At 42.9% G+C, this 19495-nt stretch overlaps 1 protein-coding gene across 1 annotated transcript; it reads left to right on the top strand.

Annotated features, from left to right (window-relative positions):
• The first annotated feature begins 4829 nt into the window (after positions 1-4829).
• Positions 4830-10101, top strand: LOC136512016 (CBL-interacting protein kinase 17-like). Its single transcript, XM_066506027.1, has 12 exons — positions 4830-5327; positions 7366-7437; positions 7582-7689; positions 7776-7856; positions 7946-7999; positions 8075-8200; positions 8301-8510; positions 8610-8714; positions 8883-8999; positions 9080-9151; positions 9250-9324; positions 9435-10101. Exons 1-12 carry the CDS (start codon positions 5091-5093, stop codon positions 9558-9560), a joined length of 1383 nt encoding a protein of 460 aa, XP_066362124.1. The 5' UTR covers positions 4830-5090; the 3' UTR covers positions 9561-10101.
• The last annotated feature ends 9394 nt before the right edge of the window (positions 10102-19495 follow it).

Raw genomic sequence — 19495 nt, 5'->3', positions numbered from 1 at the left:
TCAAATCCCGTTCTCTTTTGTTCTTTTACAAAAAATACGTATAGTCGTCCTCTTTGCTTGGCTTATAGGTCATATTTTTTTAGCCAACAAACAGTATTTTTCTCTCACAACAAATCAACCAATAGTATGGATTATCAGCAAAACGAAAAAGACAAGTATATGTGCCATAGTTGATTGTTCACCAATACATGCATGAAAAAGACAAGTATATGTGCCATAGTTGATTGTTCACCAATACACGCATGCATGGATGCCATGGCCGATAGAGAGGACTTGAACATAGCAGTGTAGGAGCAAAAGGAGGCGCTTAACAACCTCTTGGCAGACAACAACGACATCTATTTCCCTACAAAAAAAAAAACAACGACATCTATTTTTGAATTTTTTTTATAAAATAATATATATTCTACTAGGTATTCTCCGTAAAAAAAAACCTTGACCATTATAAGTTTAACTAAATTTTCTAAAAAAAATGTATACTAGTATTAATAAACACCAAATTAGTAAGTTAACTTTAGGATAGTTTGAGACTTGTTAGCACAGGCACAGGAAGCACGAGAGTAGCCCACTGTATATGTGTGTAGTCCTACGAGCAGTACGTAGTGACATGTGAATGGAGATGTCTTGTTGTCTGTGCTTGAATCTTGCATGGATGATTTGTATATCGACAACTCCAGTTCGGCAGTTCGAGACAAATACAGTGTGCCCAAAAGCTGGTGGACAGGATCTTCGGCCAATTTTAATAGGAGTTTTTCATGACATTAAATAAGCTGGTATGGTATAGAATAGATAAAAAGAGATGATAAAAATTCCGTGAGATAAAACAAATTTTATGAGAATAAAACACGTTAAGTCTTTAGAGAGTGGGACGTGAAATGCTCCTACTGATCCCGGCCTTATAGGCAGTGTGACATGACACGCCAAACCTTGAAGAATTCTCTCTCCCCTTCCCCGTGTAACATCTGCTGGTCGACAACATCTTAGAGACTTGATTGATGCGCGGATTCTAGCATGGGCGTCCGTTTAACTGTAACTTAACCCGCCGGTAACTGCTGGCTGTCACTGTGCATGGTAATGAAATACTGTCACGTCAATCATATCAGACGGAATTAATGGTCACCGTCGTCATTGCCTCGTCGTCGCCGACGATCCGGAGGTAGTGGTTCTGCACGTATGGACGGCTAGCTAGCTCGCTCGCTCGGTCAGCTGACGCTTCTAGCGTGCTTTCATTTAATACGAGAAGCTCGATATTGCTTGATCCATCACTTGCATGATCCTGATTAGGACGTGGCTCCTTCTCAAACCACATGACTCCAAGATATGTATCAACTAGAAATCATCCATAAATTGCCCAAGGTATCAATGTACCATTTCGTCCAACAAGGAGGAGTGGTGATCCATTGCCTTGCTTGCTTGGCCGGCTGGTCCTAGCTAGATGGTTTTACAACGCATATGGGAGTCACCACCACTTTAAATTCTAGAAGTGGATGCAATTACTCGCTTCATTTTTTAAATTGTAAGTCGTCCCGACTTTTCTTGATATATAATTTTTATTATACACCTAGATATACATTATGTCTCTAGACATATAGTAAAATCAGTGTATCTAGAAAAGCCAAAACGCCTTACAATGATGTAGGGAGTCCTCCCATCCGACGGGAGAAAACTCATCCGGAGTGGCGAGTCGAAGGACTGAAATGGTACCTGAAGACAAGTTCAGTACCGGGTACCGTAAAGCATTACACTCATCACGTGTGTTATTAGTGTCTGGATGAACTAACCGCGCACCTTGGATTTATATTGTTTAATTTCTGGATGAACTAACCACGCACCTTGGCTTATTAAATTAGGTTTGACAGGTGACGTGGAATTAAACGTTCTCGTACGAAGCAAGATTCATCAGAGGGCGCGTTTAGTTCGGCAAAGTCAGCACCGGCAAACTTTGTATAGTGCACAATTCTTTACTGTAGCATTTCATTTGTATTTGTGAATTATTGTCCAAACATTGACTAATTAGGCTCAAAAGATTCGTCTCGCAAAGTTAAAGCAAACTATGCAATTAGTTTTTAATTTCGTCTACATTTAATACTTCATGTATGTACCATAAATTTGATGTAACAGAAATCTTCTTTTTATATAGTGCACTTTTGGAGAACTGATCAAGTGGGCCGAAGTAAATTTGATTGAGTCTCTGTCACCTTTTGATTCTCACCGGCTATTCGATGTTCTTCGAGCCTGACACGATCGTTGGTCAAATTAAAAAGATAATAATAGTACTCTGTCGTGTACCGACAGGTACGGTATTTGATTTACCTGTCGGACGCGCGATTTCCACAATGGCGCGTCACGCGTCAGGACTCACGACTTGCGCGCACGCAAATAGAAGAGAGGGCTTGTATTGTACTAATTAAAGTGGATCGTCCTACGTGGCGACCAAGCGGTACGAGCACTTGTACCACCCTGACCCATCATCCATTAGACTAATCCGCCGCTCATCTCGAGCCGACCAAGTGGCCGCAGGATTACTAGCCAGTGGTGCATGTATGTTCGCTTCTTTTATAATATGTATTTTTTAATTTATTTTTAGATGAATAATGTTTTTCTTTCCTGATAAAATAGTTGAAATAATGTTTCGACTTGTTTTTTTAGCGAAGACCAACCTGTGCAGATGCAGAGACAAAGTGCGTGTTTAGTTCGCGAATTTGGTTACTGTAGCACTTTCGTTTTTATTTGGTAATTAGTGTTCAATCATGGACTAATTAAGCTCAAAACGTTCGTCTCGTAATTTCCAACCAAACTGTGCAATTGGTTTTTTTTCGTCTACATTTAATACTCCATACACGTATCGTAACGTAGCACTTTTTAAGAAACTTTTTGAAAACTAAAAGCACAAAGAAGAGGCATGCAAAAGGCTGCGGCAACTGGCTAGTAGTAGCTCACCAACGGCTGACAACACGGCAACTTGCTCTTGCGACGTGTGCTTGGCCGTGCACGCATTCTTATCCATCGGCGGTATAAAACGTAATCATCCCCAGCCACAGGAATTTGTTTGCCTAAACTACCCCGCAGTACACGCATTCTTATCCCTGCGTTACCGGGGCTAGTCGGTGACGAGATGGGTGGAGTGGACTGACCGCCTTGCTGGTGACACGGGAAAGCCCACCTTTTTCTCCACCGTCCTTATTAAGGGCCCGCTTGGGGGCATCTGATTCGGCCACGTGGTATGTGGGCCTGGACGGTTGCTGGGCCCTGCCGGTGACGTCGATCCCGTTCGGCAGGACTCGGCTGATTTATACGGACGCGAGAGCTGTAATTGAAAAGTCGGACTGATTACAAAAGAACATGGCCCAGTCCACCTGATATCTTTTCCGCCTTCCTTCTCACCCCGGATCGCGAAAGGGAGGCTTTGCCCGCTTTGGTATGGCTACCCAGGAGGCAGGAGCACTAGCGTGTTCCTTCCTCAACACACGCAGGAATATAATTTTATCCAAGTTTTGGTTTTTGAGCATTCTACAGGAATCTGGTGCCGCATATAAGGGCAAATATGTGGCTACACGTAAATAGATTCATATTTGTTTGAGGTAAACGATCATTAGAATATAAAGTTTAAGATTACAAGACAATTTATACATTGGGCTTATGCTGATGATTATGCTGATTTATTGTGAGAGGAAAACACTATCCGTTTGGGGAAAAGTACACATGTTGTTATTTTCAGACCATGCAACCCATAAATCTTCCTTTGTTGTATACACAATTAATGATCCTACAATTACTATGAGACAATCCGAAAGATAACTTTTTTTTGAGGAGAATCCAAAAGACAACTAGGAGTTACTACATGCATGTCAAGTTAGACTCCACGTACTACTCTCTCCATCCACAAAAGAATGCAACTATGATATCCGTACCAGCTAAAGTTGTTTAATTTTTACTAAGTTTACAATGAATAGTATTCACATTTATGTCTCCAAATCGATTTATTACGAAAGTATATTTCCTAACGAATCTAATGATATTAATTTTGTATCATAAGTGTTAATATTTTTTGGTATAAGTTTGGTCAAATTTGAAAGTATTTGGTTTCTCGAATGCGAGAATTGCATTCTTTGACAGAGGGAGTACCGTATTGAACCTGCCTATAAGACCATGGGATTGGATCAATAAATCTTAGAAATCCAATGACTCTCTCTCTCAGCCTCTCTCGATGTGCGCGGGTACAGGAGGACCTCTATCCATGAAGCAAAAACCTAAATATTGATATTAAAGAGCGAAAAGTTTCTTCATATTACATCACTCACAACCGTACGAACCTTTCTCATGCCTCTACAAGTTAGAGTACCTTATCCAAGTACATACGGTGTGGAGCCCGATTCTATCTATCCTCCCTAATACTCCCTCCATCCAAGTTTGAGAGGCACATTAGGTCTAGAAAAGTTTCCTATGTGGATGGGCACATGCACCGTGAACGTATGTGATCCCAAATAAACATCATCAGATGAATCACATCATATATTTTCATAGTAAATCTATTTAAAGATATAAATGTTAAAAATTATTTTTTAAAAGTCTAGTTAAACTTGAGGATATTTGACTCCTCTAGGTATGAGATGTGAACTTATTTTTGGACAGATGGAGTATAAGGAGATGCGCTGCAATGCAATAATATTTCAAAAAGAAAAATACTCAGATACAGAAGTGAGGCATGGCCGCATTGGCATGTCCTTGGGTGCACATTGCGCAACTGCACAAGTGGAGTGGATGGGGAACCCCAAAAAAAACGCAGAGAAGAGGAGCGAGCACGACGGCTGCAACCTGCAGGAGCTATAAGTACGATGGGGTCTCCGTTTCCCAATCCCCTTCCCCGCCTCCCCTCCACGGCTCCACCTCCGACCTCCGACCCGCCCGGCGCGCGGCGCGGCAGATTCCCTGCCCTGTATTCCACCATTCCAGAGATCAACTGATCGACCATTCCAGAGATTCCCTGCCCTGTATTCCAACCGTCGGACGGAAGTATCGAGGTCCAGGAATCCCGGCGGGCGAGGTGTCCGCGGAGGCGGCTCGAGTCCGATCCCGACCGGCCGCCGGACATGGTGAGCCGCGGCGGCGCGCGCGGGCTGCTGGGCGCGTACGAGCTCGGGCGGACGCTCGGGGAGGGCAACTTCGGGAAGGTGAAGCAGGCGCGGCACCGCGGCAGCGGCGCGCAGTTCGCCGTCAAGATCCTGGACCGCGCCCGCGTCGAGTCGCAGCGCGTCGACGACCAGATACGCCGCGAGATCGCCACGCTCAAGCTGCTCGCGCACCCCAACGTCGTCCGCCTCCACGAGGTCCGTCCGTCCGTCACCCTCTCCCACCCCCTGCCTGCTCCTCAGCTCGTCGATTCGGGTTTTCTTCTTCCATCTCTAGATGATTCGGTTCAGTTCCCACTTCCGAGCCGAGCGTTTCTCCTCCGGGAATGAAGAAACGGGATTTTCTTCCAGAAGCTACTCCGTATTTACTAGATGCGCGCGTAATTTGCAGCCGCATTAATTACTTTTACTTGCAAGGATAACCATAGATTATGTTGCGTGTTCAAACTCACTAGTACTTTCTTGATTCCCTTCTCCAAATTTTCCACTCATTTCTAACTGCAGTTTGATCGGTTTGAATAAGTAATACTCCTAAGTGCCTGTTGGCCGTGATTCCTCGATTTGCCTGGCCACAGCTGCAACTTGCCCACTTGCCGCTGCCCCCTCTCTATTGGTTCACTTGTCTTGATCTACCGCACGTGCACGGTGCACCACCGTCACACGCACCATTTTCACCGCTACGGATTTTGGAACGTGAAAACTGTAAAGTTTCATAGAAATCTGTTTATTTTCAAGGGAAAACGTAGGTAATATGTTAAATTTGCGCATTTCAAAGCGGGTATAGCTTACCTGCACGATTTTATATTTTTACCTATGCGTTTTATCTTGTACTAGGATTGTAATCAGTTTTTCTATGAAATGTAACTGTTTCCATCATAATTGTATTTTCCTCTGATTTTAGTAATAAAAATATGTGCACGAGATGCCTCAGCCTATGTACCTCTGTCTGTCGATTCCGCATCTCGATAAACAACTTTGACTAAATATATATTAAAAAATATTCATATTTATGGTATATAATTAGTATTATTTGAAAGATCTTTAAATCTAGTTTTCTAATAAATTTATTTGAAGATATAAATATTGTATGTATTTTCTATAAATTAAATTAAATCTGTGGCACGCACATCAACATTGACAGTTATTTAAGGATAACGTTATTGGTACTACACAACCTGTACACTCTATTAACGAAAGATTGAGCAGGTACATCTCTAGACTGATAAATCAAGATTTACAAATATTTTAGTAGTTCGATTTAAACTAAAATTTTCAAAGCCTCTCTCTCTCTGTCTCAAAATAACTATACGATCTTTTTAGAATTTAATTCATATACAACGAAATAGTACACCAAATAAATTTATTGGTAAAGTATATCCCATGGTTAACCTAATTATACTTATTAGTATTATAACTATTTTTTTTTTGTTAAACCAAAAATATTAATACTAACTACTGCAGTACTGTATTTTGGAAGGAGGGAGTAGTAGTCAAAATAATACTACTGGTATATTCTCCCTACGCATGGGCCCATACCCATGCACACGGCAGAGACAGGCATGTGGGTCCGCCTTGGCCTAGCCCATAGCTTGTCGCTCCGAGAAAAGAAGCTGAGCTGGTGGACACGGTGCTCCATGTCGCGCTGCTACGGGTCCACCAATTATTGGCACGACCCAAGTACCCAACACGATGCCCACTACGTATACCAAAAAAAACCACGATGCCCACTACCGCCGCGGCCCCCCAGCTTCTTCTACCTGCATCTGCATGTGAGGCTGAGGTGAACGGCCTGGCGCCCTCGCCTCAGTAGTCAGCAGTGACAGCGATTGCTTCGGAATGAAAACGAGATCTACCTTGTTATTTCATCTCTTAACTCCGGCCGTTTCTGCATCTTTGTTGGTTTCTGGAAAGAATGATCTTTTCAGAAAGTCATATGATCCGGCTTGCAACGAGTGTATCTGGTATGGGGCCTTCGTCTGTGATCCCGTCTTGCAATGCCGTAGCTTGCATGCCATGCGTTGCTATCGGTGACTGCGACATTTAGTGCCGACTAGCCGTAGCAGTTCCCCTGTCTTTACCCCATCCGTGGCCTCATTTTTCTTTCCTCCGGAAGTGGAATAGAATCCTCTAGTTTTCCAATGGGATTTCCTGATGCGCATGCCTTTAGAAACCAACTTGTTAATCTATGATATGGTGATGTTCCTGATCATGTATTTACTACTACCTCCTGATTCAGATCGCTGCTAGCAAGACCAAGATTTACATGGTGCTTGAGCTCGTCAATGGGGGCGAACTGTTCGACAGGATTGTAAGCCCACGAATGACACTCTTTCTATTCTTCCCATCCATTCGTTCTACCTCCCGTGTTCAGGATAGATTCCTTTTCCGATGCCGTTACTTCTATAATAGGCATCTGATTCCCCCTGTTGCTTTCTTTGCTGCAACTGAACAGGCCAGTAAGGGAAAACTCCCGGAGCAAGAAGCAAGGAGGCTCTTTCAGCAGCTGATTGATGGTGTCAGCTATTGCCACGAGAAGGGCGTCTATCATAGAGACCTCAAGGTGCCAAATGTTTCTCATTCTGTTCACGTGATGCAACTCCTATCAATTTTGTGACCTTGTTTTTCTAACCGGCTCCATTGTTACAGCCTGAGAACGTTCTTGTTGACCGAAAAGGAAACATCAAGATCTCTGATTTTGGTCTCAGTGCTTTACCGCAACATCTTGGGGTATGATGTAGTAGTTCTTTAAACTGGGTTCTCTCAAATGATTTCCGCAAGTTGATTGCTCACCGTATTGCATGATATCTTACTTTCAGAATGATGGATTGCTGCATACAACCTGTGGTAGCCCCAATTACATTGCCCCTGAGGTGAAAGCCTGACTACTCCCTGGCCAAACAATTCCTGTTGTACAGTTGTTAACTTCCTGTGCCAAATGCCTGCAGGTTCTGCAGAACAGAGGATACGATGGATCATTATCGGATATCTGGTCTTGTGGAGTGATTCTTTATATAATGCTCGTGGGATATCTTCCGTTTGATGATCGAAACATCGTTGTTCTTTATCAGAAGGTACTCATTCAGATAAAAGTGAAGTGGATCTTTATAGTTCAGTTCCAGTACTTCTCTGATACCGTTTTAATTATGCTACTTTTTACCTTGCTGGGTCTAGATTTTTAAGGGTGATACTCAGATCCCAGAGTGGCTTTCTCCTGGTGTACAAAATCTTCTTCGGAGGATTCTTGAACCCAACCCGATGAAGCGGATCACCATGGCAGAGATCAAGGCACACGAATGGTTCCTGGAGGACTATGTACCTGCTCTTCCGTACGACAACGATGATGAAGATTCAGAGCTTTATATAGCTCATCATTTCAAAGAGGTACATACATATGGACAAACTGCCTGGAGAGTAGGAGTATGTATGTCGTGAAAGTAAACACACATCATTCATACGGTTTCCCTTTTTTTCCACCTAAAGAAAATCAGTGAAGCACCTGAGGATAAAACTACTCATCAGATCAATGCGTTTCAGTTGATTGGAATGGCATCATCCCTAGATCTTTCAGGTTTTTTTGAGGAAGAGGTATGGAAAACATCTTGGAATTTTTTTCCAGCACAGTGATTGCCTTGCTCAAAACAATTTAATCTGAAAGGCTAAAAAAGAAGTTTCATCCTCACAACTCCAGTAATGATGATACACACACTGAATTCTACCTCATGAGCTCAGAGTAATTTTTTTAACTTGCTGCAGGACGTGTCTCTAAGGAAGATCAGGTTCACATCAACACACCCACCTGAGGATTTGTTTGACAAGATCGAAAATTCTGCAAGTGAAATGGGCTTCCATGTTCACAGAGGCCACAGTAAGGTCAGTACAGACTTTCCATCAACCACAACACTATAAACATACTGACATTACATTGAACGTTGATGTGTGTGATTTTTCAGCTTAAGTTGACGCGAAACTGCAACGGATCAGTGAATCAAAAGAATCCTGTATCGTTTCTAGTCTGGACCGAGGTAAAGTGCAACAAACTGCACCCCTGTTGTCAGGAAAAGGCTCTGACAGGTCGGCTAACAATGAAGTGTTGTGCTATTTGTGCTATTTGTGATCCCAGGTATTTGAGCTTAGCCCCTCTTTGTACGTCGTAGAGCTCACGAAGTCCCATGGTGATCCTGCATTGTACAGACAGGTAAAAACAGCTACTAACAGCTGCACTTGTCACTGTCATGACTTCATAACCGAACAAACATCAACAGTTCAAGTGACTAAGTGATCCTGCTTCCTGAAATGTGTCTGCAGCTCTGTGAGAGGATCTGCAGTGACCTGGGTGTGCTCAAGATGGATCAGATCTTTGGGACGAGACCGATCGCCGATGATCTTGCAAGCTTGGACAAACGATCTGCGACGCCTTTGGTTGCATTGTGACGAAGGCTGTCCCCCTGACGTGATGTAGCGTGAGATTTAGTGACAACGAAGCAGTTCAGCTGCAACGCAGCTAGGAACGAAGCAGTTCAGCTGCAACGCAGCTAGGAACGGTTGTATTGTAAGTCTGTCTCCAACCGGAGACTCGTCAGGAGACACGGACTCAAAATAGGTCTCCGACACAATACCTATAGCCTCCAACAGAGTACCTATGGAAGACTCATTTTAGGTGTCAGGAGAGGTATAACTCAAATTTGAGTATCATCTCTTCTGGAGATCCATTTGCATAAAGAGTTCTCTTTTGGGTGTTGTTGTCGGAGAAGATAAAAAATAGATATGGAACATCCCAAATGTGGAATGAGTCTTGTATTTTGGGTAATAGTTGTTGGAGACCGTCTGAGATGATAATCCCTCAGAAATAGAGAAGATAAAAGAGTGTAGCCGTGTAGGATTATACTCCAATGTAAATAAAGTAGCCAGTAGCCACGGACGTAAAACAGTATGTAAAATCTAAGAAATAAATTGTTTCCCGTGTCCTACACAATCTCCACATTCACTATTTACTGGTGGCTGATTTCATTTTAACGTGCCTGCAATGCAAGCATTTTACTAAGGTGGAATTCAACAATAAAACGAACCTAACGTATTTCATTAATTGATATAATGAATGGTCAGTGCACACCTCACAAAAAACTGCCTTTAGGACTCCTTTGGATAGTAGGATTCTCAATGGCATTTTGGAGAATTCTAATCTTTAAGAACTTTTTCCTTAAAAAATAAAGAGCCATTTGGAACACATGAACGCGGCTGTTAAATTCCTATGAAATTTCTATTTAGTGACTTGTTTCATAGAATTTTATAGGATTCCTAACAAGTGGCCCAACCTCTAGAAACTTTTCTTTGTGTCTGTCTCTTGCTAACCATTTGTTCGGTTGTTTCTATAATTTTCCTTGTGTTTTCCATTTTCATTAGATCCAATCCTTTGTTTTTCCTATCTATGTGTTTTTTTTAGAATCATAGGTTCCAAAGAAATCCTTGTCTAAAAAATTATATTTTAGTACCTGAATAATCTCTTTGTCCCTACCTTATAAAAAAATATCTTTGTCCCTTGATCCATTAACAAAATTTTGAATCATTTTACTTCCTTGAAATATTTAAATTGCTTCATCTACCGCTATTTAAATTTGTGTTTAAGATTTTTTTCATGCAGTCTACCTCCCATGCTTGGATGCTCCTGACATAAGAAAATAACAAAAAAAAGGTCCATACTAAACATTGCAATTTATGCACTATATATGTCATCTATACCTAATAATAAAGAGGTAAAATTTCTGGCCATTTTCTTCGGTCCATCGTCCTCTAACTAACTCTGTGAATATGGAAGCCGACTCTCTATTTTTAAAACTCTCTTGATTTATATGACAACAGCTTGGCACATGTTCTTAAAATAACTTCGATAGCTAGGAATCCTTTTCTAAATATATTCTCGGATCCTGAGCAAGTTGAATAGGAATCCTAATCCTAATCCAGACAGAAAAGGAGCAAGCAGAAATTAGGCAAACTTATCTTATTATTTTTGGTTTTTTATTTTGGTTTTTTTATCTTTTTCTTTGTCTGTTTTTTCCACGTGAATGTTCTAATTTCTGTTAGGAGCAAGAGAGAGTTGTCCGTCACGCACACGGGTACCGTACGTGAGTCGTCATCCATCTTGCCATCCATTGTCTATATATGCTATTTCTTCTCCATTCTCTTTTTCTATTCGGATGACTTCTTTTTGCTAATTTCGTTGCTTTTTTTTCTCCTGTTCCAAACCTGTTCAACTAAATATAAATAAAAAATAACTGATACACAAGAAGAGGCAGATTTGTTGTACGCTAAGAAAGACGACGAACATTGAGCCGCCATCAATGAAGCTGCTAGCGCGCGCAATAGAGACCTACCCGTACATGACTACTCTGGTGAAGGCGAACGACTAAATAGTGTGTTTGTAGGTGCATCAAGGGTATACGTATTGTCGTCGATGGATGCAAAGATAGAAGAACTATGAGAAAGATGTTAACATCTTAATAAGAACGAAAATAACTATCCGTTGCAACGCACGGACATTTTTTCTAGTATATTATATAATCATAAAAATGAATTTAATTTTCCAATTGTATGAGGAGAAACAAAATATATAGAGAAAAATTATTCGAGAAGCAACAAGAAATTTTTTCTAGTCAAACGTCACATTGAATTATTCGGTCGACGTGCTTCGACGCCTCCGCCACAGGGCTCCCAATAAGAAGCCCAACCTTGTGGAAATTTGATCTCGGGCACTCATGATCGCGATCTTCCACTTCGCGTCTGTCCTTGAGTCTTCTCCGGCGCGATTTCTTCCATCACCACCACATGCAAGGAAAGGGCGAGAGAGAGAGAGAGAGAGGGGAGGATACTAGACAACAAACCTTTCCACCCTTACAAAACCCAAGTAAAACTTGTTCTGGCTTGTTGTATTCTGCACAATAGGCATGGGTTGGATGAACATGTGCCTTCTAAATCCACTTGGACTCCTAACAACAATGACAATGCCTAACAGCCAGACCATGTCCCTGACAATGGCACCTGGGCACAGCAGAGGGATGCATGGGCTGCACAAATGTGGCACAACAGGGGATATTCTAGAGTGTAACCTTAGATGTTGGAATGTGGTTGCATTTGTGGCATGTGTACTTATAAGTCTCATTGGTGCAACATTGTAGATCATCGATTTGGTCCCATCGAAACCGAAGTTTTTCAATGCCGCACTCATGTGTTGTTTCTGGTTCTATGACATGTTGAGGTTGCTGGAACTTTGGTATTCTTGTGATGCCTATGACGATAACAACCTACCATGTTACCATGGATTACAAAAACATGATTACCCTGAGGTTGTGAGGTACTGGAACTTTTCTCTTATTCTAATTGGTTTCTTATGCTCCAAGCTCAAGGTTAGTCGAGGATGAAATGTTATCTGAGGCCAATTTGTTTCCCACTATTTCATTTGAAAACCATCTTGTACTCGTTTGTCTTTGTTGTTTCAAAGGACACATGGCTTGGTATGTTGTCTACCGCGGCACGAAACCTGGGGTGTATGGAACCTGGGCTAAATGCCATGCCCGGGTAACTGGTTTTGCAAACTGTTGCTATAAGAGCTTCCCTAGTGAAGAAGAGGCAGTAGCATCATACATGGAGTTCAAGGGTTGTGAAGAAGATAAAGTTCTGGTGAAGCATCCTGCACCGGTCGTTACCAAAACACCTTGTTTATTTGTTGTTTCATGGTTCAGTCTTTTGTGTTGGTGGTACTCCTCTTGTTCATCGTTTTCAGTGGGAAGAAATGCCTGTGATGACTCCAAATTGCTATGTAATGGGCTGATGTCCTTGACCTTGTGAGGTACTGCAAACCTTTGGGGTAGACAAGTACGAGCTTATACTCTTGTATCGTTTTAATTTCCGTTGATGCTCCAAGGTCAAGTGCAATGACTAGGCAATTTAATCTAAGGCTATAATGTGCTTTCTCTAGTTGTGCTACAAACGGTGGTAAGCTCACCATATTGATACATGGGTGATCACAACTCATTCCATGCGTGCAAACCAAACATAATTGGGATCACCAGTTCATTCATGAAAGCTGTACAAGCAGGCAACCAAACAAGATGATTGTGATCCAGTATCCTAGACTAAGTTGCAACCAAACATACCCAAGTGCACAATGTCATCCTGCCTGCAAAGAGCCTGTACAGGGCCTCCATCCTGGATAACCCACCAAAGTGCAAACAATCATGCCCTAAATAAGCATGCGGAGCAACGGCGCATGCAGAGCCGAGGAGTCCAGGGCCTTGTTTCCTGGGACAATTAAAAAAAAGTAGTTACGCCTACTATCCTGAGACGGAGGGAGTACCTTTGTAGCGTGTATATCACTTTTCAAATCATCCTTAGCATCAAACCTTGCTAGAAACAAGTGAAACTAGATACCACATGAGATCAACATTATAAACAAGGTTCTAGTTACCACCTGCTACACTAAGACTAGGCTATATATATATACCACTAAATGAATCATCATCCAAGTCTTAGTTCTAGCAAATACTTGCACACAAGCATATATAAATTTAAAACTTATGCAATTAATCAAATATTCATGAGCTTGCTCCCCCTACTTGCGTGCTTCACTTGTTCAAGAATTTGATCCCCTTTTATTGAGCTCTGAACCACTTGTACTCGTTCAGTCGTTCTAACCCTATACTAGCACGACAATTCACCCCTTTCACCCCTTGTGCCTAATAGAGTTTTCTATCCGACTACACAATGTTTTACAACCTAGTTCTAACCCTGTACTAGCACGACAATTCTAGTAATATAAATACATGAAAGTAAAATGCTCAAATGTAAAGGAGAAGGGTTAGAAACATGATGGTGTTTACTCGAGGTATCGGAGAGTCGGCACTCCCCACTAGTCCTAGTTAGAGCACCCGCTCAAGGGTATAGCTCCCCCTTGATCCACGCAAGGACCAAGTGCTTTATACGGGTTGATTCTTCGCCACTCCGGCATGATGAATCACCCACAACTGTTACACCATGAGTTGGGTCTCTCACAAGCTCCATCAAGAGATCACCACAAAGTCGTCTAGGTGATGCCGATCACCAAGAGAAACAAGCACAAACTCTGACTTGATCTAAACAAGCCAAATGAGCAAGGTGGATGCACACTTGCTACTCCCTATGCACTAGGAAGTCCTTAATCTTGCAATTAGCAAATCTCAATCACTCCACTAGGCATGAACTCCCCTTTGCACTCCAGTGGGGGTATGACACTAATATGAATGGCAAGAGAGCTCTCTTGCACGAGATGGACGGGTATAAATACCCCGCACATTGTAACACCACTGGTGTTACGAACTTGCTTAGCGCCTAGGTTAAGACCTGGGAGAAATCAAGCCGAACGAGTTTTCGAACTTTAACAAGTTAAAACACACATGAAACAATTTCTACGAACAAAAACAAGATATAACTTGTGTATAGTGTTTATGTAAAAATGGTGGGCAAATAGTGTAGATAAGAATACAACTTTAATTTTTTGGAAGTGAGTATTGTTAACTAGGGTTTTTGGGAGCTCAAAAATCGAATCCGAAATTCAAACTAGAATGTTTCGTTGAATCGACAAGAAATTGAACTTATGTTTCAAATACCATTTTTGGTGATTTATATTGAGCAAAATAGTAAAAGGGTGCTTAAATGTTTTGCTCCTATGGTTTAGTATAAAGTATGGACTATTGCATGAAATGTTTATTGGATGAAATTAATAAGGTTTAGACATATTAAAAATTGTGACAAAAGCGCAAATGGTTGTTAGTCCTAACCGGGCCTTGCCCTTTTCTAAATCTAAAAATGATAGTAGACAATGCAGTTTTGACATTCAAATTCTAACAAAATTGTTTAAACACCGACTTCATGTTCTTGTACTGTTGGTTGCCTCTAGGCGAGTACTTGAGCATGGCTTAAGTGGTAGTGGTGTTGGGTGTCACGATACCTTCGTAAAATTTTCCAAACTTCGTTAAAACGTGTCAAAGTCATGTTGTTGGCGCTCTATTCGTGAACTGACGTTCAGCGCGACGAGCTCATGTTGGCATTCCTCTCACTCCCTCTTTGGTTGCTCCCTGATCATGACGATTGCTTCACTAGCTAGCTAGTAGTGTTGACCTTAGGATCATGGAATTGGTTGAGCCTTCATCGAATCAGTGAGCAGTTTTGGGCTCACTTTAAAAAGCGTGCATAGCATCGTTCCTAGTTTCTTGACCTGAGGCCGCGGTCACCATGCGCGCGAGTGTGCTACTGGTGATGAGCTCGGGCCATGGCCAGGTGGCTGCCGCTGGTCAGTCCGCATGACATAGTCGCGTGTCGCTTGGTGCCACGCAATGCCTTAGCCTCGCCGTGGCCGAGTCCCACGGGCTAGCCCTGGTGGTCGGCTGGCTGTGTGCCAGGGTAGGCTTGGCCGCCACCGCCCTGCGCCATGCGCACATACTGCCAAGTCAATCACAGGGCTACACTCTATGTTTCCTATCACCTAGCCCCGCCCTGTAGCGCGCGTTCATAGCCGCTCACCTCACCTACCTCGCTCCTGCTCGCATCGCCTCTTGCTACATCATGACGTCGTGCTACTGCACGCGCGTGGTCGTACGCGGGCACACCTTCAATGGCTACATCCAAGCGCTAACTGACGCACCGCTCAATCATGTGGTCATACCCCCGCTGCCGTGCCTCGTTGGTGTAGGGTCGAGATGGCGGACTAGAGGAGGGGTGAACAGTCCTTTCTAAAAATAATCGCGTCGGCTAACCGAAACAAGTGCGGAATTAAAACTATCGGTCTAGCCAAGACTACACCCCTCTATTTATGTTCTCTAGCACCTTTCAAAGATACTAATTAAGCAACAAAGGTGCCAGGCTAGCTAGAGCTCACCTAACCAATTGTAGAAGCAAGGTCACACAAACCTATGCCGCTAGTACTTCAAGCAACAAAGGAGCTCCTACACAAGCTAGTAAGCAAAAGCACAAAGCCACCTAAGCTCACTAGCAATGCTCAATAACAAGGCAACCAATGCCAAATTAGAGAACGTAATTACTTAGCTACACAAACTAAGTAATGTGACTAATAAGGTTACACAAAACCAAATTAGCCACGCAAGGGAGCTACTTCTATGCTACACAAGCAAGAAGGTAACTAGTAAACTACACAAGCTAACTAATTACAAGAGCAACTACACAAGCACAATATATGCAAAAGTAATTACTAGCTTGTGTAACGAGGATGCAAACCAACGGGAAGAACAAGGTTGACACGGTGATTTTTCTCCCTAGGTTCACGTGTTTGCCAACACGCTAGTCCCCGTTGTGTCGACCGCTCACTTGGTGGTTTGGCGGCTAATTGGCATCACCCGCCAAGCCCGTACATCGGGCACCGCAAGAACCTACCCCAAAAGTGAGGGTGGCTCAATGACACGCTCAATTAGAGTTGCTCTTCGTGGCTCCCATGGGCGAGCACAATGCCCCTCACAAAGCTCTTCTCCGGAGCACCGCACAAGCTTCTTACGGGCTTCCACGGAGACCACCACCAAGCCATCTAGGAGGTGGCAACCTCCAAGAGTAACAAGCACCACCGGCTTGCAACTCGATCACCTAGTGCCACTCGATGCAACCTCATGATGCAATCGCACTAGAATCGCTCTCTCACACAATCGAATGATCACTATCAAGTATATGTGAGATGGAGGGCTCCCAAGCACTACTACATAAGCCACTAAGGCTCTAGTGTGCTCAGCTGTCGGCCCAAGGCCGACCATGGCTTCTATTTATAACCCCACAAACAAATAGAGCCGTTACCCCTTCACTGGGCAAAAGTCAGGACGACCAGATGCTCCAGTCCTACTGACCGGACGCAGCACCGGACGCATCGGTCGTGAATACCGGACATGTCCGGTCACCATACCGAACACGTCCGGTAGCTACCTGACCACCACGTGTCCCACTGTTGCTTCCAATGGCTCTCTGATATGTCTGACCGGATGCACTGTTCGAAATGATCAGACGCAGAGCCGCTGTGTCCGGTAGAGTCTAGTAAGCCTCCAGGGCTGATTGGACGTGTCAGTTAGAAACTGATCGGACGCTGAGCCTTAGCGTCCGGTCGAGTACAGTAAGCACCCACGGACGACCGGACGCGTCCGGTCACTCCAGACCAGACGCCGCCAGCGTCCAATCAAATGCACTACCGAACACTGACCATGCAGATTCATATCGGACGCATCTGGGGTGGCGACCAGATGTGTCCAGTCACACTGTGCAGTTTAGTCCTAAGCCACATACCGGACGTGTCCGATCTCCATACCGGACGTGTCTGGTCACTCTGTGACCAGCGCGACTAACTCGTTTTCAAGTCTATCTTCTTCACCGTTGCTCAAAGGTGCCAACCACCAAGTGTATCACCTTATGCACATGTGTTAGCATATTTTCACAAACATTTTCAAGGGATTAGCCACTCAACTTGCCACGCCACTCAATCCTAGCAACGATGCAAAGTTAGATCACTCGAGTGGCACTAGATGACCGATATGCAAACAAGTTTGCTCCTCTTGATAGTATGGCCATCTATCCTAAACCTGGTCATAAACTTCTCTACACACCTATGACCAGTGAAATGAGATGCCCTAGGTTATACCTTTGCCTTACGCATTCCATTCCATCTCCTCCAATGTCGATGCAACACATGCACCAACACGATCAATAATGATATGATCCACTTCATATCATCACGTGATCATATTGGTTCATCGATCTTGACTTCACTTGCTTTTTCACCGTTGCCTTTGTCCATCGGCGCCTAGTCTTGCTTAAGCTTCACCACCACGCGGTCCATCGCTCCAAAGCCTCCGACTTGCCCTTCACGCTTGCAACCGGTCCATCAAGCCAAGTCTTGTCTTGATCTTCTCCACCTTGATCACATGACTCACTGTCATGTCTCATGTGCAATGAGTTCCTTCATCATCACATGTGTGAGCTTTGCAACATCTCCAAGCCATTTTCACCTTCATGGCATATGTTGCTCACACATATGTATCTGTGGACTAATCACCTATGTATCTCACATAAACACAATTAGTCCACCTAGGTTGTCACTCAATTACCAAAACCACACAAGGACCTTTCAATCTCCCCCTTTTTGGTAATTGATGACAACTCTACAAATATATGAAAATTAAGCCCTTTTGGATTCATGTTGCTTGCCCAAGCAATTTTATCATGTGAAAATGATTTTGGACAAGTACCACAAACCCGAGATGGTAGTATTAGCTCCCCTACATATGTGCTAGAGTGTTTGATTTGAAGGTCGCACATATGCATAGATTAAAATTGTGGGAGAGTAATTACTACAAAATGATGCTAAGGTGTATAGAATAAACCTTTGAAGCGTGTACCAATCGGAGTTGCACCTTTAAGTTCATCTTAGCACCATGGTTAGCTAGATATCACTTGGAAATAAAAGCACTAGATACCTTGTGAGATCAACATTAAAAGCAAGGTACTAGCATTACTTGAAAAGCATGCCAAGTGTCTAGCTATCATCCTATGCATGCTAGTTATCAAATCATCATTCAAGTTTTACAACTAGCATACACCACACAAGCATGCATATTGAATTTGAAAGCTTATGCAATGCAAGCAAGCACATGAATATGCACATATCAAATGCAATCAATCAAAGTTCATGAGCTTGCTCCCCCTACTTGTGTGCTTCTCTTGTCCAAGAAATTTTGATCCATCTCTTTTCTTCAATGTTGCTCCCTCTTTGTCCATATCCATGTCCAACCTCTACTTCTTTTAGCTTTTATATCTTATCTCTCCCCCTTGTATACTCTCAATCTCAAAACTTTCATATCTTTGTACAATCTCTCCCCCTTTGTCATCAATTTCCATAAAAGGTGAGCTTCTCATTGATGCAAAGGTATACGTTTGGGGTAGATGGTTGAGGCTTGAATCTTGCATTTTTTATAGACATTACTTGATTGTTGGAATGACACCACTTGTAGATACCACTTGTAACTCATACCACTTGTATCTTGTGTAAGGCTTTTTGAGATACCACACATAGGATCTTTGATCTTGATACCAATTTATGTGACACCTCCCCCTATGTGATAGCATGGGTCATCCATTTGATACACTTGAGCTCTTGTACCACTTGTAGGTGAGGGATGTATTCTTTATTTGATGATCACTTAAAGTTGAGGATCACTTGTGGAACCATGTTCTTGCTTGATTGATATTATGTGTAGATGTGATATCACTTGAAAGAATCTTCTAGTATGGAACCACTTGTTGGATTTTTCAATAAAAACCATTTCTTGAACATTTGCTATCTTCATGAGTAC

This window comes from Miscanthus floridulus, chromosome 16 (genome assembly GCF_019320115.1).
Source record: "Miscanthus floridulus cultivar M001 chromosome 16, ASM1932011v1, whole genome shotgun sequence".
NCBI lineage: Eukaryota > Viridiplantae > Streptophyta > Magnoliopsida > Poales > Poaceae > Miscanthus > Miscanthus floridulus.
The sequence above is the reverse complement of the archived record's forward strand: the minus strand, read 5'-3'. Positions and strand labels throughout refer to the sequence as shown.